This window comes from Larus michahellis, chromosome 5 (assembly GCF_964199755.1).
Source record: "Larus michahellis chromosome 5, bLarMic1.1, whole genome shotgun sequence".
Lineage (NCBI taxonomy): Eukaryota > Metazoa > Chordata > Aves > Charadriiformes > Laridae > Larus > Larus michahellis.
The window spans coordinates 61,269,700-61,285,149 of NC_133900.1; the positions used below are offsets into that span (position 1 = coordinate 61,269,700).

Consider the following 15,450-nt stretch of genomic DNA (forward strand, 5'->3'; position numbering starts at 1 on the left):
ACCCAAACAGTGCTTTATGGAACAGGGTTTTTTGGTAAATAGATGCCTAATGATGCAGATAGATAGCACCAACAATTTTCAAATTCTTCAAAGGGCACACTTCACATCATTTTTCTAGTGACCTTGTATATGTCTTTTAAAGCTTTTTTTTTTTTAAAAAAAAAAAGTTATTCTGGTTAAAAGGAAGCATCATGTGTTTTCATAACTCTTATGAACGGCCAAAAGAATGATGTATTCAGAGAGGAGATCATGAACTCTTTGCAGGTTCTGGCACTCACAGCAGCTGATCATAAGGGAAAATACCTTCACATTCCTGTTTGTAAAAGTCTCAATTTGACCCCACCAAATTTTAGAACCACAAAAGATAAGAAGTTGCATGAGTCCCATAATGCCTCCAATACATGTATTAAAAGCACTGGTAATCTAACATACAGCCAGACACAATGTACCTATTGGAATTCACCACATCACACGAGACTGACCCTAGCAAGGAGCTGAACTTCGAAACAATTTTTAGCTGCAGAGCTGTTACTGAAATGATTAGTTACAACAGCTCTGAGCAGGCAGATCGCTTCACCCGTGTGGATCTGCATAAGATCAGGGCCTGAACACATTTCTTCCCTTCATCTGGCCTCAGCTGCAGGAAAAAACACGCTTTCCCCCACCCCAGCCTGCTCCCCATGTCAATGGACATTAAGCATATGTCGCCTCACTTTTGGAAAGTGTTGCATTATTTAACTTCATTACTGTTTGTTGAATTGCTTTCAACCTTTTTTTCACCTTTTTTAAGTGCATTAATATGGCACATGCTTAAACTTTACCGTATGTGAATCATGTGGATCAGCAGTGGGACATTACTTATGGAAAGGAGACCGGCCACAGGGCGGTGGCTCGTCTACCTCCCCACTATACACCTCTCCGACTAAATTCATTTCTGTCCCTCCAGAGTGCCCATGCTTTCCCTGCAGAACAGCATCTACTCCCTCTCTCCGTGTTGCTTAATCCTCCAGAATTACCTCTGACCTTTCTGCTCAGCCTGGTGGGACTTGGCCACAGCAATGGCAAAGGCACCCCTGAATCTTCATCCACAGCTGCTGCAGCACTTCAAAAGGCAGCTACCGCAGCAAAGGATTTAGACTGCAGCTGGAATCCGAAGGCTTGGGGTGCGGTCCCCAGGGCTGAGCAAAAAGAGCAAAGCTCATTTGTAAGGATTAAAACACGGACAGGTAATGGATCTAAATGGGGCAGGGAGGGTAGGGAAAGGCAGGGAGAGTGGAAGTCAGTATACAATGCAGAAAATCTGAGGAGGTTAAGAGGGGCAGCAAAGGGAGGGGCTGGGGGCACAGCAGACAAGAGATTCCTGGTTAGGGTAAATAATATACATGTATGTTAGGGAGGAAGAATGAGAGCAGCTTGGAAATGTAAACAAAAATATCTTCAGAGGAGGTAGGGCTTAAACATAGAAAACAGTGAAAAGATCAATGGGAATAAAACACAAAAGGATGTACAAGTTAAAGACAGCTAAAAAACAGGCACTGAGAATAAAAGACTGTGATGAGATGGAGACATAGAATTCATCTGTAAAATAGCTTTGACTGGGACATGTATCACAGCCTTCATACTGTAGGACTGCCCCAAATGTAAAAGCAAAAGTATTTATTAGTCAAGATAAGAATGGGCTTTGCGTATCACATTATGAAAAAGCATTTCTTTTTTGAAAAGTAAGATTACAGCAGTTTTTTAAAAGAAAAACACTGTTTGGTTTTTAAGACCGTGCTACGTATTACTTGGGAAGCAGGGATATTAAGTTGACTCACATGCACTACAGAAAGATGGGTCCGGCCTGAAGCTGAGCCAGGTTGTGCTCAGCTCCTCAGAGAGGGCGCAGTTCTCATGAATATTTCAACATATGGGCAGAATTCAGGACACAAACACAACAAGAAATCTGAGGGTTCAAAAAAAACTTACCACATGCTTTGGAGAGCATAAACTCAAACTCATCAGCTACTTCAGAAAAACTGTTTGAACAGAAGTTCTCATCTGATGGTAGTGATAGTTCACCTTTCAGATGCATTTAACGGTAAGGTAAAGCTACGCAGTGGGACCCAAACTCCATGGGACAGGAGCAAGAACACAGACTGTAACCCTAGAATAAATAATTTACTGCAAAATTCACACCTATCTTAGTGTAGTACAATTTCTCAGTATCTCAGCATGTTTCTTAGAATTTCCTACATTTGAAGGACAAAATATAAACAACACTAAGTCATTATGTAGTTATAAAACTATGTGTCAAGCTGCATGTTGAATGGTTTAAAAATGAACTTAGCTTTTCAATCAGCTTGGAATATACCAAAATAATAACAAATAGCATATTTTTGCCATCTGCAATCTTTTTTTTTTAACATAGTTAAAATAGTTTAACTATTTTATTAAACTATTAATAGTTTAATAGTTCTAACTATTAAATACTTGCTTGAACAGGTTAAAAGGAACACTCACTTGAAGGACCTTACCATTTTCACTTGTGATATACAAGCTTCCCTCACTCAGGCTCATTAATTTTCTAAATCTCCAAACGTTTTGTTGTACTTTATAAGAAAACACATTCTGGAGTTCAAACAGGAAGATTCCTAGTTTGGAATCAAGTTGGCTTAATTTTTTTTTTTCCTTAGCTTTCTATTCAGATGTGCCAGCTGACAAGTGCATGTCTAAAAGAAACTGCCAGAAAAGAAACAGAGGAGAAATGTGATCATCACAGAGCAGACAGCTCTTTATTTGTCATTTACTCTGAACTAGAAAGAAAAGAGTACCAGGCCAAAAGTCATTCAGTTAGTTATTAAAAATGACTGATCCTAATTGATCTATCAACAGTTTCCAATGCATGCTGAATATATCACTCAACATTTACAGCCCAAACTGTTGACTGAGGTTCATCCATATTCATGAAGATATACGAGCATATCTACTACTGCAAGAAGAAATGCTGATGTAGTAATAAAAATACACAAAAAACACTAGCATTTTTCAGAGCACTCATGGAGACAACTTGAGACTTCAGAAAAGTAACTATTTTTATATTACAGCTTTATTTCAAGCACTGTTTCTTACTGGATACCATTTATACATTTTGCTCTATGTATATATATTAGCGGAATACTTTCCAAATTATCCCTAGATAAAATATATTATGTGCTTAAAATTATTCCAGCAATAGCTTTTCCAAGTTACATTTTGATGACTGTTAGTTCAGATCACAGGAGAAAAAAAAAAAAAAAGGAGAAAAACATTTTTTAAATGCTTTGGCAAAAACCGTTCCATAGTGATGTCTTTAAAAGTGTTTTGAATGCAGATCTTCATCCATTTTTATTCCGGTATCAGTCAAATAGATAGGAGGAAACATATAAACACAGTTATACTGCTTTATTTAAATATAATTTAAAAGAATAGAGATCTTAATTTTTCAAAGTGTGTGGTCTCACGTTTGAACATCGGCCAGTCAAACAACTGCCTGCTGCTTGTCAACGTACAATGGTGCAACATGTTTTTGAAACCTCTAATTGCATTGTTGCGATGGTCACTGTTAAAACAAAGTTCCTGGTAATCCCAGAGCCTGTGTCAAGGTAGGAGGACCGCCAAAGGTATCAAAACAAAGAAGAATAGCATGGTCATTGAACTGCACACATTGAGCTTCTAGGAGGATTAACAGTTCTTGTCACAGGCTCTTGACTGTAGTTGACAATATCTGCCTTCACCACCCTCTGTCATAAAAGAAAACACAGTAACAATCAGAAAATACAATCTTCATGCTGGCAAAACATTCAACAGATATTTTACTATGAAATACGATAGGAAAAAATTAGGCAAAACAGACAGTGTTTAGGATTTTTTCATCACTTTATAGAAAGTCTTATCAGGTGCTAATTCTCACTCTAAACACCAGTTTAACCATACTAAGCAGAAGGAAGTGCCTTGGTAGGTTTCCACAAAACTACAAACGGAACATGACTTTTTTTCAAAAGCAGTGAATACAGTTTTACTTCTATGAAAATTGTTTTGTATGGAAATAATAAAACAATATTCATTTATAAAGACTACGGTATGCATTGTTTAAGAATAACTGTCTAAATTGTAACTGGAAATTGTATGTAAATTTGTCTTTTCATCTTTTCTCCAAGCACTTCACAGGAAAATATGGACAGAATACAAAGAAAATTTCAAATACAACCACGTTTCAAAAAAGCTTTGATAGGCAGACTGACTAAAGACTAAATTAAGAGAAAAAGAACCACCATAAGTATTTTCTAATACACACCAACAGATATTACCCATTCTATTTACAAAGCATTTAATAAGACTGTTTGGGTCTCCTATATGAGGAAATGAGATTGCAATTTTGTGTCCATTTCCATCTGAGGCAGCTATGTAGCATTTTAAATATACAGCACTGAAGGACCTTCCTAAAACAGTAACATGAAGTATTTCAAAGTTTCTATGAACTATCTCGTTATTAGAAACACTATATAATTGTACACATAGTTTCAAATTAGTATATTAAGTATTACAAGTGCTTACAGATGAAAAAATATATTTTCTTCCATAGAATTTACTGTAACAGTTGTTACTTCGTGTAAAAGCAACGAAGCTTGAAAAAAATACCAAGGTTTCCATCAATACCTGAACTACTGCATTGAGCAGACTTTGCTCTGGCAGTTGGAAGTGGTGTGATGTTGGTTATCTTCTTCAGGATATTTCACTAGTCCTGCCCTGACAACATGCTGTTAATCGTGTATCAACATAATGGATAGAGAGCAAGGAGAAGAATGTAAAAAGGAAAGAGAAGAAAAAAAAAATTGAGAGATTGATCAGTAGTTGAAAAGAACGAATGAATGACATAAAAAGACTATGCAGCAGCAAAACAGAAGTGCATTTCTTTTCAGGCCTTATGCTGATATAAGAGCAACATGTCTGGAAGCTGGAAGCATCCCTATCAGCATGAGGGCTGCTTCTCAAGCTTCTCCAAGGACACGCCCTTTCAAAGCACCAAAGTGAAATATTCTTACATGCAATCAATGGAAGTGTATTAAAGCAAGAGAAGGGACAGAATAAAAAGGAAGGCAATTCAGTAGAAGAAAAGATGACAATGGCCTATTCCTTTAAGTCTAGTGTACTGAAATATTACATTAGTTGCAACAACTGTAGCAAGTGCATTAGACATACGCATGCATCTTTCCATTGCATCTTTCACATTACAACTAAATATATAATAAAAAATAAATTTTGTGACATAAATTAACCTCATATCTAAGTGCTACAAAGCTTTGAGTTTTCTTTACTTCATACAAGAAAATAAAAGGCTTTCATTCTTCCCTTTAAAAACAAGCAAAACTGTTGAAAGTTTTCTCACTATTAATACAGTGTTCATGCAAAGGGAAGAAAAATTCATAGAGCAATTTCAGCAAAGAAGTAACAGAGCAGGGAGGTCTGCTATGAAAAGTACCATAAAACAGTTTAATAATTTTTTCTTAAATACTTCAACTTCTACACAACATATTTTTAAGGTTAAAATGAATGAATAAATTAATAAATACTATTATTTTAAAGGAAACAATACATAAACTGGATTATACAAATATATAAACAGTATATACTAAAGATTACCTCTGTAAATAAAACTTGTATGTCAAACAAGCAACAATAACTGAATTGGCTGGTAAGGGATCTGGATTTATTAGCTGCTGATGTGTTCTTCTTGAGTTTAATTGATCGCATTCATATTAGCTTATCTAGTGGACAACACTCATGATTTACTGGACTCCTGGTCTGATGTTATCAAGGGAAAGGTTGCCAAATCCCTTGTAAGGCGCTAGTAGGAGTTTTAGCATTAAACAGTCTTATCTGACCTCACAGGCCCCAGTTTCTTCATACCAGTCTTTTGACTACACCTAAGGGAGGGGGGAAAAAACTCTTGCAATCAGTAGGCAATTAATAGTTCATCAAAACATTGGTCTAAATCCCATCCTGTAAACATAGGCAGGTTAGTGACCCATGCTTAGGCACACTGTAGGAAGAAACTGACTATCATAAATGACTTGGATTTTCTAAAGGAATTTCATCTAAATAAAGGTTAAAAAAAAGTACCACTGCGACATTTCTTTTATTAACTTTCTGGTAATTAAAAACTTGGGCTTCTTTGTATCAGTTTCTGATACAAAGTTTCTGTGTCAGGCATATCATTGCCATGGTTCAAACCACTGTCAATAATAAGAAACAACCTTTCTTGGTGCAGGTGCTCTGAATTCCAGATCTGACTTATCTGCCAAACATTTTATTGTACAAAGCTGTTTTTTGTAGAGCACCCTCATTTGCTGAACTGGCATTTAGTTAAAGAGAAAACTACACATCACTTACAAAAATGCTAGCTCTTGCCAATGCCAAGGAACAAAGCTGTACCCCATGCAGTTTTTACACTACAGTTGAAAGTAAAAAAACATAGAAAGAAAAACATTTTATTAGTAAAGGAGCTATTTCCTCAAATTTCATCAGACCCTTGCGATTTTGAGGACTGAAAAATCAGTCAGAACCTCCAATTTTCCTACTTTGGAACTGTTTCACTTCAAAAACATGCTCTACTTTCCAGTCACGTATAAAGAGTAATCTAGTTCTTTGTTTCACCACAGTTTTGACCAAATAAAGGTTTGATTAACATTCATCTCAGCATATTAACAGACAAGGTTTAGTAGCTCTAGCTGAGATAGTTTAAAAACTTACCACCCCCAAATGTCTGTGCTATTCCTCTGCTGGAGATCACTGCTGCCAAAGGAGAGCTGGTGGAATGCAACGTGTACTTGCACCTCATCCGCTTCAGCACAAAGTCTGGCAGCTTCACTTAAAAACAACTTTCAGCAGCAGTTTAAGCTAAGCTGCTCGACTTCACCCTGATGTGGCCAAGGCACATGATCACCTTCCATTTTCTGATTCTGCTGTGGGAGTGATAAATTCCAGCAAAAGGGCAGTAACAAATAGCTCGGGTTGCATTAATATCTTAAACTGCTGCAGCCGTTTTCTAAAGCAACGCACAGTAAGTAATTCAATTTCTAAGGCTTGTTCTTGCAGTTAAGTAACAGAAGTTTTGCTGTTAATTTGAAGGAGACCAAGAACCCCATCCACGTTTCACCAGGGCTTCTGCCACTCCGCCAGTCATCAAAGCTCAAAAGGCATAAGTCAAGCCCCACAAATTCATACAAGTTAAAAAAATGTGTTTGGGATTCCTATTACTTATTTCAAACCACACGTGAGACACTTCTAAGATCTTCCTAGTGACTGTGACAATTATAATTGATTTCCAACACAAGAAAGATGATCTTCAGGCATGACATCAAAAGTGCAAGAAATAATTTTTAAAGTGTATTTTCAATATTAGGCAATCAGTAATAATGAAGAAAAAACATAATAAAACATAATTCACATATAAAATTTCACTGTTGGCATTTTATACAAACTCAGTATTTCATCTTGTACTTTGTTATCACCTAGACTGACTGAAGACATCTGATGTTCTCTGACAAAAATATTCAAGCGAAAACCTCATTTTTCAAAATGAGGAAACCTCACGTTACACAAAATACGAAAAATATGAAGATATAATCCAGCGTGTAAATAGTGCACATTTGTAAAAACTAAAATTTATTTTACTCTTTGTTTAAAAATTAAACTTAAGTCAACAATTGCATACTTACTGATGTAAGGATGAGTCACACTTACCATCGTATTTTTTTTATTTGTTTCTTTATAGCATTTATCTAGCATCTCTCTATCTACTTTTATAGTCCAATAGCTAGAGTATTAAATGGATACAAATTTTAAGGAACATATTCATATAACTGTTCGACAATTTAAGGAAGCCCTGTGCCCACTTTACAGAGAGGGAAGAAAAAACAACCAACCAACAAAAAAAAAAAAAAAAAACACACCTACAAAAAAACCCCACCAACCAAAAAAACCACAACCACCACCACCCCACTAAGGAAGCTGTACCTGTCATACAAAAAGTCTGTGGTAAACCAGAAACCTAGTAATGGCAACATCATCTAACACCACCTCCTTCCAGCCAAGAGACCAGCTCCATGCTTCTGGGAAACAGCATCAACACATTACTGCAATTAGTCTTTTCCACTGCAGACTAATAAATTTCTCTCAAGAAATGTCCTTCTATTCATCTCCCTGAGGATATGAAGGTTAAAGTTTTCCTTCACTAATTTTATATAGAGACTTTACCTTTCCTATCTTAAGAAGTTCCATACAACAATGAACCTTAAGACACAGCTAACAGACAGATGCTCCAGTACAATTCCCATTGGTTTCTCACTGACTTAAATTTGGACAATTCCTACATCCCACTCAAAATAGCACTCTGAAAGGAAGCAAATGTTTTACTGGTAACAAAGAACTATTGCTTCTTCGGCATAGACTGATTAGCAGAACCTTGCAAAGTCAGGCAGTTGCCTTCCAGCTCTCACTCTTCAGCTACATGCACAGCGTAGCACCACATAGTGACTTCTGCTGTACCTCAGTAGCGACAATGAAGTTTCTTTTCTGTCCAACTCCATTTACTGGCTTTGTTTCTACTTTTGTTGTTGGTTTTTTGTTGTTGTTCTTTGTTTTTCGGGATGGGGGGATGGGAGGGTGTTAACCTTTTTTTTTATCACTATAGCTTGGATTCACATTAACAGTAATGTGTGGGCCACTGTATTTAATTTATGCATATTAACTATTTCTAGGCTATTGCTACTGCAATTTACGTAATATCAAATTTGTCTGATCTACATATTGCATATTCCATTGATCTGCTCAACAAAGTTAAAAATTGTAATTACAATACCAAGGCAGAAATAAGCCTACTTAAAGCTGATACCAATTTGATATAGAAAGTTAGGTACTTGGGTCAGGGCTACATGGAGGTTCTTAATTTAAAAACAACCTAAAAATAGACACTTTCGTCAGAAAGTTCGGATTTTCTGTATAACCCTGTTTCTCATATTCTGTTTTTAATTTAAGGCAATTGCATACCTATCTGCAAGCTTACACTTGAGTTACTGGAACACACCACCCCACAGCAGAGAGGTCTAAGACTGATGTTCCAGTGCTAGGTAAACAATCAAAGAAAAAGTAAGGAACTCTTTACATGCTGATTTATATGCAAATAATCACAGAGCTCAGAACAGTAGACGGATGGTGCCTTAGTAGTAAAAGATCACTGAAGAGACATGATATTTCTCTACCTATAAATGACAGCTTTTCAAATCTCCTTAGCTTTGCTTGTTAGGTATGCGCTACAAGTATATTTTACCATTCCACTGTTTGCAATACAGTTTTCTAGTTAACCACTTCAACACAGATTGTAAACACTGCTGTGGCAAAACACTTTCAGAAATTACATGTTTATTGTATTTCCAAAAAGCAGGAGACCAAGCTGCACATAAGAAATGTTGTGCCTTTCTTTTAAACAAACCTGTTGACTTATTTTGTGGTCCTGGTTTAATGTTGGTAGCAATTCGCAGTTCCAGGATATTACACCACTAGAACAGCTACCTTTTGGTTCAATAAGTAAACTTCAAATAAGCATATTGTAGTCTCAAATGTCATTGTATAGGAAGGGTTGCCTCAGTAGCATAGCCTTTGTTTTCGAGGTTTCTGAAACTGGGTTTGTATAAAATCTTTTTGGTTTAAACCTATGCGCACAGTCTTGCTGGCAGGAAAATTATTTTTAGAAGCAGGAACTAGGAAGAAGGAGGTGGTAAGGGAAAGAGTTTATACCAGAAAACCTCTTGCTTGATTTCTTATTTGAACAATTAACACATTTTTGGTTTCCTAACTCAATGGTAAAATCTAAATGACTTCCAACTCTGGTAGATACAGTTAAGCAAGTACTCACATTTTAATTAATATATACTTATGGTTCAAATTTATAAAAACAGTGAAAACATCTTTTCCTCACTAATTCGTAAGGTCATAACACCACATCCTCATTAGAGCTATTTTGCATACATCAATTACTGAACAGCATGAACGGCAACAAAGCTCCGCTACAGTTCAGAGCAGAACATGGAGCAGGGTTTCGCCATGCATTCACAGTGAAATCACTACATTCACATCCCTAACTCACTAATAACCAATTTAAGAGAATGGGGGACAGCCGTCTTGATGACCTTCCCACCTATTGCTGGGAAGCTTTCTCCTCTCTCTCAGCCCTTTCTCACAGCAGAGGAAGTGACAGAAAATCCCCAAGATAACACTCATAACACAAAGCATAAAACACAGAATGCAAGGTCAGAAACTATGCAGCTCCTTTAGGGGAAGATTATTTGGGACTGATACAGTGAGAAAAATAATTGCAGATGCCAGAGAGCTGTAATAGCTACCCAAACACATGATTCCACAGGTCTGCCTGCTGCTGAGAATGGCTATGCCGAACCAGAGTTGGATTCACTTCTTATCTGCACATCATAATAAAATGGGAAATAGTGACTACAAAGTCAATATTCCTTCCCCAAGCCAGACAGTCACTACTGAGGAAAGTATTCTTGTCCTGTGTTATACAGGGACAGAATGAAAACTAAAATCTGATATTAACCAAACACAGGATTTGACATAGTTAATTCCTGACTGTGACTGCAAAATAATATTTTTTCCTGTATGACTACAATGAAGATTTATTTAGAACATTTCCACTCACAGAAGCTTATGCCTTCTATCAGTTAAATTTGTATTGTTCTAAAATTAAATTTGTTTTTAAATATGTAAAGAATTTAAAAAGAACAATTATCATAAAAACGGTATCTGATATCAATGTCTAGTAATTAATGTATATATAAGAGTGTCTCCCATGATACCTGTATATGCATACATATAGAGAGGCTTTAACTTCTAAAACAATTTTGAGTACTATTTTTAAACAAACAGTTCTCACAGTGAAGTTTTTTCCTGTTTCCTTGTTTCAGCAAGTTTATCATGATGGATAAATAAAGAATCATTATGTTTTTTTAACAGCTGTTGTGAAAGTCAATAATTGTCTTCAGAACAACAGATACTGCTTGCTTTAATGGACAGTTATTAATTTGCAATGAGGTAATTTTTTTAATACTAAATAAAATACTAAGGAAAAACATGTATTTGTGGAAAATCACCTGTGATTGTTCCAATTCTGCTTTGTTTAATTTGATGCCAAGTATGTCAGCAGCAATTCTCTGAAAACACAGGAAGACCTATGGAAAAAAATTAAATTGCATTTAAATGATTAAAAACAGACATCCTTGAGGTTCTTTCAAATATATCAAACCATTCTTGAACTGTAAACAATGAGATATACAAAATTATGACCTGTGCAAAACAGATCTGAAAATAACCTCATCTGGTACATTCAATTTTGTTTAAAAATTGGAGAAAATAACTCAACAATGGTACAAGGAACGAACAGTATGCTGGATTGTTAAGCAACACTTCTACCCTGCCTCCAGAGACCTAAGTTTAAACAAGCTTTTACACAACCCACCTCTCAAATACTACTCTCAGTGCTATAAAATATGAATAAGGGTATTCACTAATGCTTAGCACAAAAATATATTACCAGCATATTGTGCAAAAGCGTTGTAAGTTTCTGAAATTGACAACAACAGAACTGTGCATCAACATAACCAAAATCTCTACTGCATACATTTTAAAAAACATTAGCAATTATACATTTGTTCTGAAGAGTCTTGCAAAACATTATGAGTGTTATACTGAAGTTATCTAGGAAAAAAGCAAGACGGTGTATGGCATGCACCAGCCCAGCAGAGTTAGACTTTGGACATGGTTTGAGAGATAACACAGGGTGGCAATGCTATCTTAAATAACTCCTTTACTTCATCTCAATCCAGTCCACCAATCTTCCTGTTTAGGCAGCTGCATTTTAAATGAGATTAAAGAACACAACAGATGTTTAAAAGGGGAGCAGCTTAAGCTTGCACTGCTGCTGAACACTGTATTGTCAAGTTACACATTATCTTTTATCTACACGGTTATTCGACTGAGCTCACAACCTAAACTAATAACAAACATTGCTTTTCATCATGCAGCTGCCACCACCAAAAGGTAAGGCCTCTGTAAGTGCTTTTAGTCATTTGCAATGAAAATTCAAAAAAATACCATTTACACAATTTTTTTCATACACCTGACATGGAAACCAGTAATGAATTAGTGGCACAACCAACAAGCCATGGTAGCTTCCAAAATAATTTCTCTTTCTCTAACTACTTGGTCTAGTACTGGTCTATTCTCCTAGCATCCACACAGCAAGAAAGGAAATCCTGGCCAGGCTTACCTTTTCCAGAGACCTACTTTAAGCCACACCAGGCACTCAGGTGTACTGAGCTTTCTGCAAAAAGCATCAGGCACGAGTTCAGTGCTTAAGTTATGCAATTTGATGGACAGTAAGGCAGTTAGCTATACTAAATCTTTCACGAAAGTTTTTCTCCCCTGAGGAGACTTTCGGGCTTTTCTGTGTACATAAAATTATCTTTTGCATATGAGTGTTGGAGAAATCTGAGGTAAACAAAACAAATCACTTCATTTATCTTAACTGAGTATTTAAGACTCCTCTAGTCTATATCCAAGGTAGCAATGGATGGCCTCTTCTTAAATCATTGCCTAGGGTAAACACCCTGTCTTTCCTGCACAACTACCCAAATACATGAAGATTTTAAAAGGTCAGTGTGCAGTAACAGTGAAAGAGGTAATTCAAATCTATATTGAAACTAAAAATGAATTATGTGAACTACACCTCACACCTTCTTTTGTTAGTAGATATTTAAACAGAGATTTCTGGTTAACGCTTTCTAGGTATATTCAGATTTACTTTTGTTTTTAAACAGTAAGTTTAAAAAAAGCACAATCAGTATACATAGTGGGATGCTGCTGTAAATGATGAATCAATTGAAAAGATATAATGAAGATTCCCTCATAATTTGCAATGCTAAATATATCAACCTTATAAAAAGAACTGCTTTTTCTATTACTAAATCCCACAAAAAGGCTGTCTCCTTGAGAAAGGAATATATTTTATCAAATTCACACTTAATTGACTGAACTATTATGAAATTTTTCTTGTTTCTAGCATAAAAAGCTTGAATTTTCACACTTCAAACAAAAATTTATGCCAAAGGTTTAACACAAACTGTAAGGAGAATCAGAATTCACTGCATTTGTAACACCAGTATTGTTAGACTTTACCGAATAATTATTTTCTTATGAAATTAGGCAGTCCAATGTAGAAGTTTCATCAAAGATTTTAGAACAAGTGATTCCATTTATGTTACAGAATTATACTTCCATATAATTGAACATGGTCTTACCGTTCAATAACATAAAAATAAACCATGTTGTCATAAATAGGAGACAGATACAGGACTGCTTTAAGGGAATGACAAAGTCTTTAGGCATGTGACAGAAATGAAGCAAAGTAATACAGTGTGATTTACTTTGACTGATACAGTCAACTGAAAAAGAACTTTTTCTTCCATAGGCTTCCAACTAAAACAAATAACCCAGTTAGCTCAGAGTCAAAAGATTGTTCAAAAATGTGCTCTGCAAAGCATTACGAACACCAGAATGTTCAAATTTCAATGGACATGCAGAGAGAGTGTCTCTCATGGCTCAGGACCCATATTAAAAACTTTAATCATAACAGGGTCTTGTGACATTGTCAACTGTTGAAAGCTTCTATACTGATGGTCCATAGATGGGACTCCACCTGGATTGAAGAAATACATTGAACTGCTGGCTGACATCAAACAGACATCCAGCTGGTCTCAGTTCTCATGCTGATGAATAAGCTAGACCATTTCCATATTAAAATCTGTACCTCAAAATGCAAATCAGATAAGAAGCCACTGACATTAATAAAGAACATATACACTTGTACAAAATCTATTTTTCACAGAAGTAGGTAGGCAAAAAGGACCTGCAGCAGCCAAAGTTCTTGACAGTTTGAGATGTGAAGTATAATAAAGTTGCTACATCGTATCACAGAATAATGGCTTGCTTAAAATAAAATAAAAAATAACAAAAAACAAACAAACAAAACAAAACATCTACAAGGATTTTTTTTTCTTACTTACAGAATCTCCTGTCTTGGCTGACACGAAATGGCTACTGAAATTGTTTTCCTGACAAAATCGTTGATGCTTGTCAACTTTCACTGTGCGCATATGCTCCAAGTCAACTAAAAATAAGTTGAAAAAAGGAAAAATTACTACAACGGAGTCCATTTAGTTACCTGTCTTAGAAATTATTCATTGGAAACACATCAGATGTAATCTTTTCCTTTACAGATGTATGCAAATACAAGTTTCTTTCTTTTTATAATCACTTGCAAACATAAAAATAACTAATTACCTCAGATTGATTTTATTTGCAAAACTAAAATGAAAGCACAATTAAATTTATACAGTCAAATGCAAAAAAATCGTAATGAAATAAAGGACAAATTTATTTCTGGATAGACACAAGAAATATTTAAAAATTTTACTACTAGCTACAGACAAAAAGCTGAGACAGAACTAAATTTTGCGCATTCTGTTTGCAAGCATGATGCACAATGGAGATTCCAGTGTAATTAAAGACTTTTACAAAATAGAGTTCACGAAGCACATCTGAATCCACGTATTTTTTTTCTAAGAGAAAAATGTAAATGAGTTATAAAGAATTTTGTTGCAGAACATGGTAGAGCAAAAACATTCACTATAATAATAAAAAAATGAACTGAGTAAAAACATTGATGCTTAGTTACTTGTATATGAAGTTTTCAATTCCACAAAGGTTTGGTTCAGAAAATTAAAAACAGTAAAATGCATATTTTAAGAGTCACACGCATTTTCATTTTTATCATTTTACAACCATTCAAAGCAGAGCAAAGCTTTCAAATGGTATTTTATGTTGAAAAGTACTAGTTGCTTCCAAAACAACATGGAACTCAAGTCTTGCACAGGTTTTATTGTGTACATTCCAGTTTCTCCAAATCTGATCCTAAGGTAACTGGAAACTATATTGAACAGTTTCTCTTTTTATTGCATTACAGTTCCTATAAGGGTGTTGACTCAATGCCGTCAAATTATAAGGCAAATATATTCAGAAGGATTTAAGGACAACCAGGCTCTTTGAGTCAATACAGGAAAAAAAAACTTAAACTGATTTCCTGAGGAAGGGACCCAACTGACTTGTAAAAACTTGTAAATTTGCAAATCTAGTAAGCCTGCATAATAGTGTCATTTGATTATCAGCTGAAAAAATGCTCTCCTACTACATAAAAGGCTTTATTTTAAAATGATATTGGAGGTCTTTAATTTGTAGGCTCTGGAGATTTTCTCTTGGAGATTTTGAGTCTAACAGGGGATTCCTACACCCCATTTATAC

The 15,450-nt window shown here is 35.5% G+C and overlaps 1 protein-coding gene across 10 annotated transcripts in view; it reads right to left on the reverse strand.

Annotated features, from left to right (window-relative positions):
• Positions 1-3,070: 3,070 nt before the first annotated feature.
• The window catches only part of RAB28 (RAB28, member RAS oncogene family), a 67,007-nt gene continuing 54,627 nt past the window's right edge, over positions 3,071-15,450 (reverse strand). For 2 of the 10 annotated variants that reach the window (XR_012587058.1, XR_012587061.1), the window contains 5 exons: positions 14,157-14,260; positions 11,187-11,264; positions 6,772-6,983; positions 4,678-4,778; positions 3,071-3,761 (listed from right to left, as the gene is read on the reverse strand). Coding sequence is in view for 5 of the 10 variants with exons in the window: in XM_074587607.1 (XP_074443708.1) it covers positions 4,683-4,778; positions 11,187-11,264; positions 14,157-14,260 (278 nt within the window). In the remaining 5 variants the exon portion in view is untranslated. Of the gene's footprint in view, positions 3,762-4,677; positions 4,779-6,411; positions 6,471-6,771; positions 6,984-11,186; positions 11,265-14,156; positions 14,261-15,450 lie in introns of all 10 variants that reach the window. The other 8 variants (XM_074587607.1, XM_074587610.1, XM_074587608.1 and 5 more) reach the window with 6 other exon arrangements.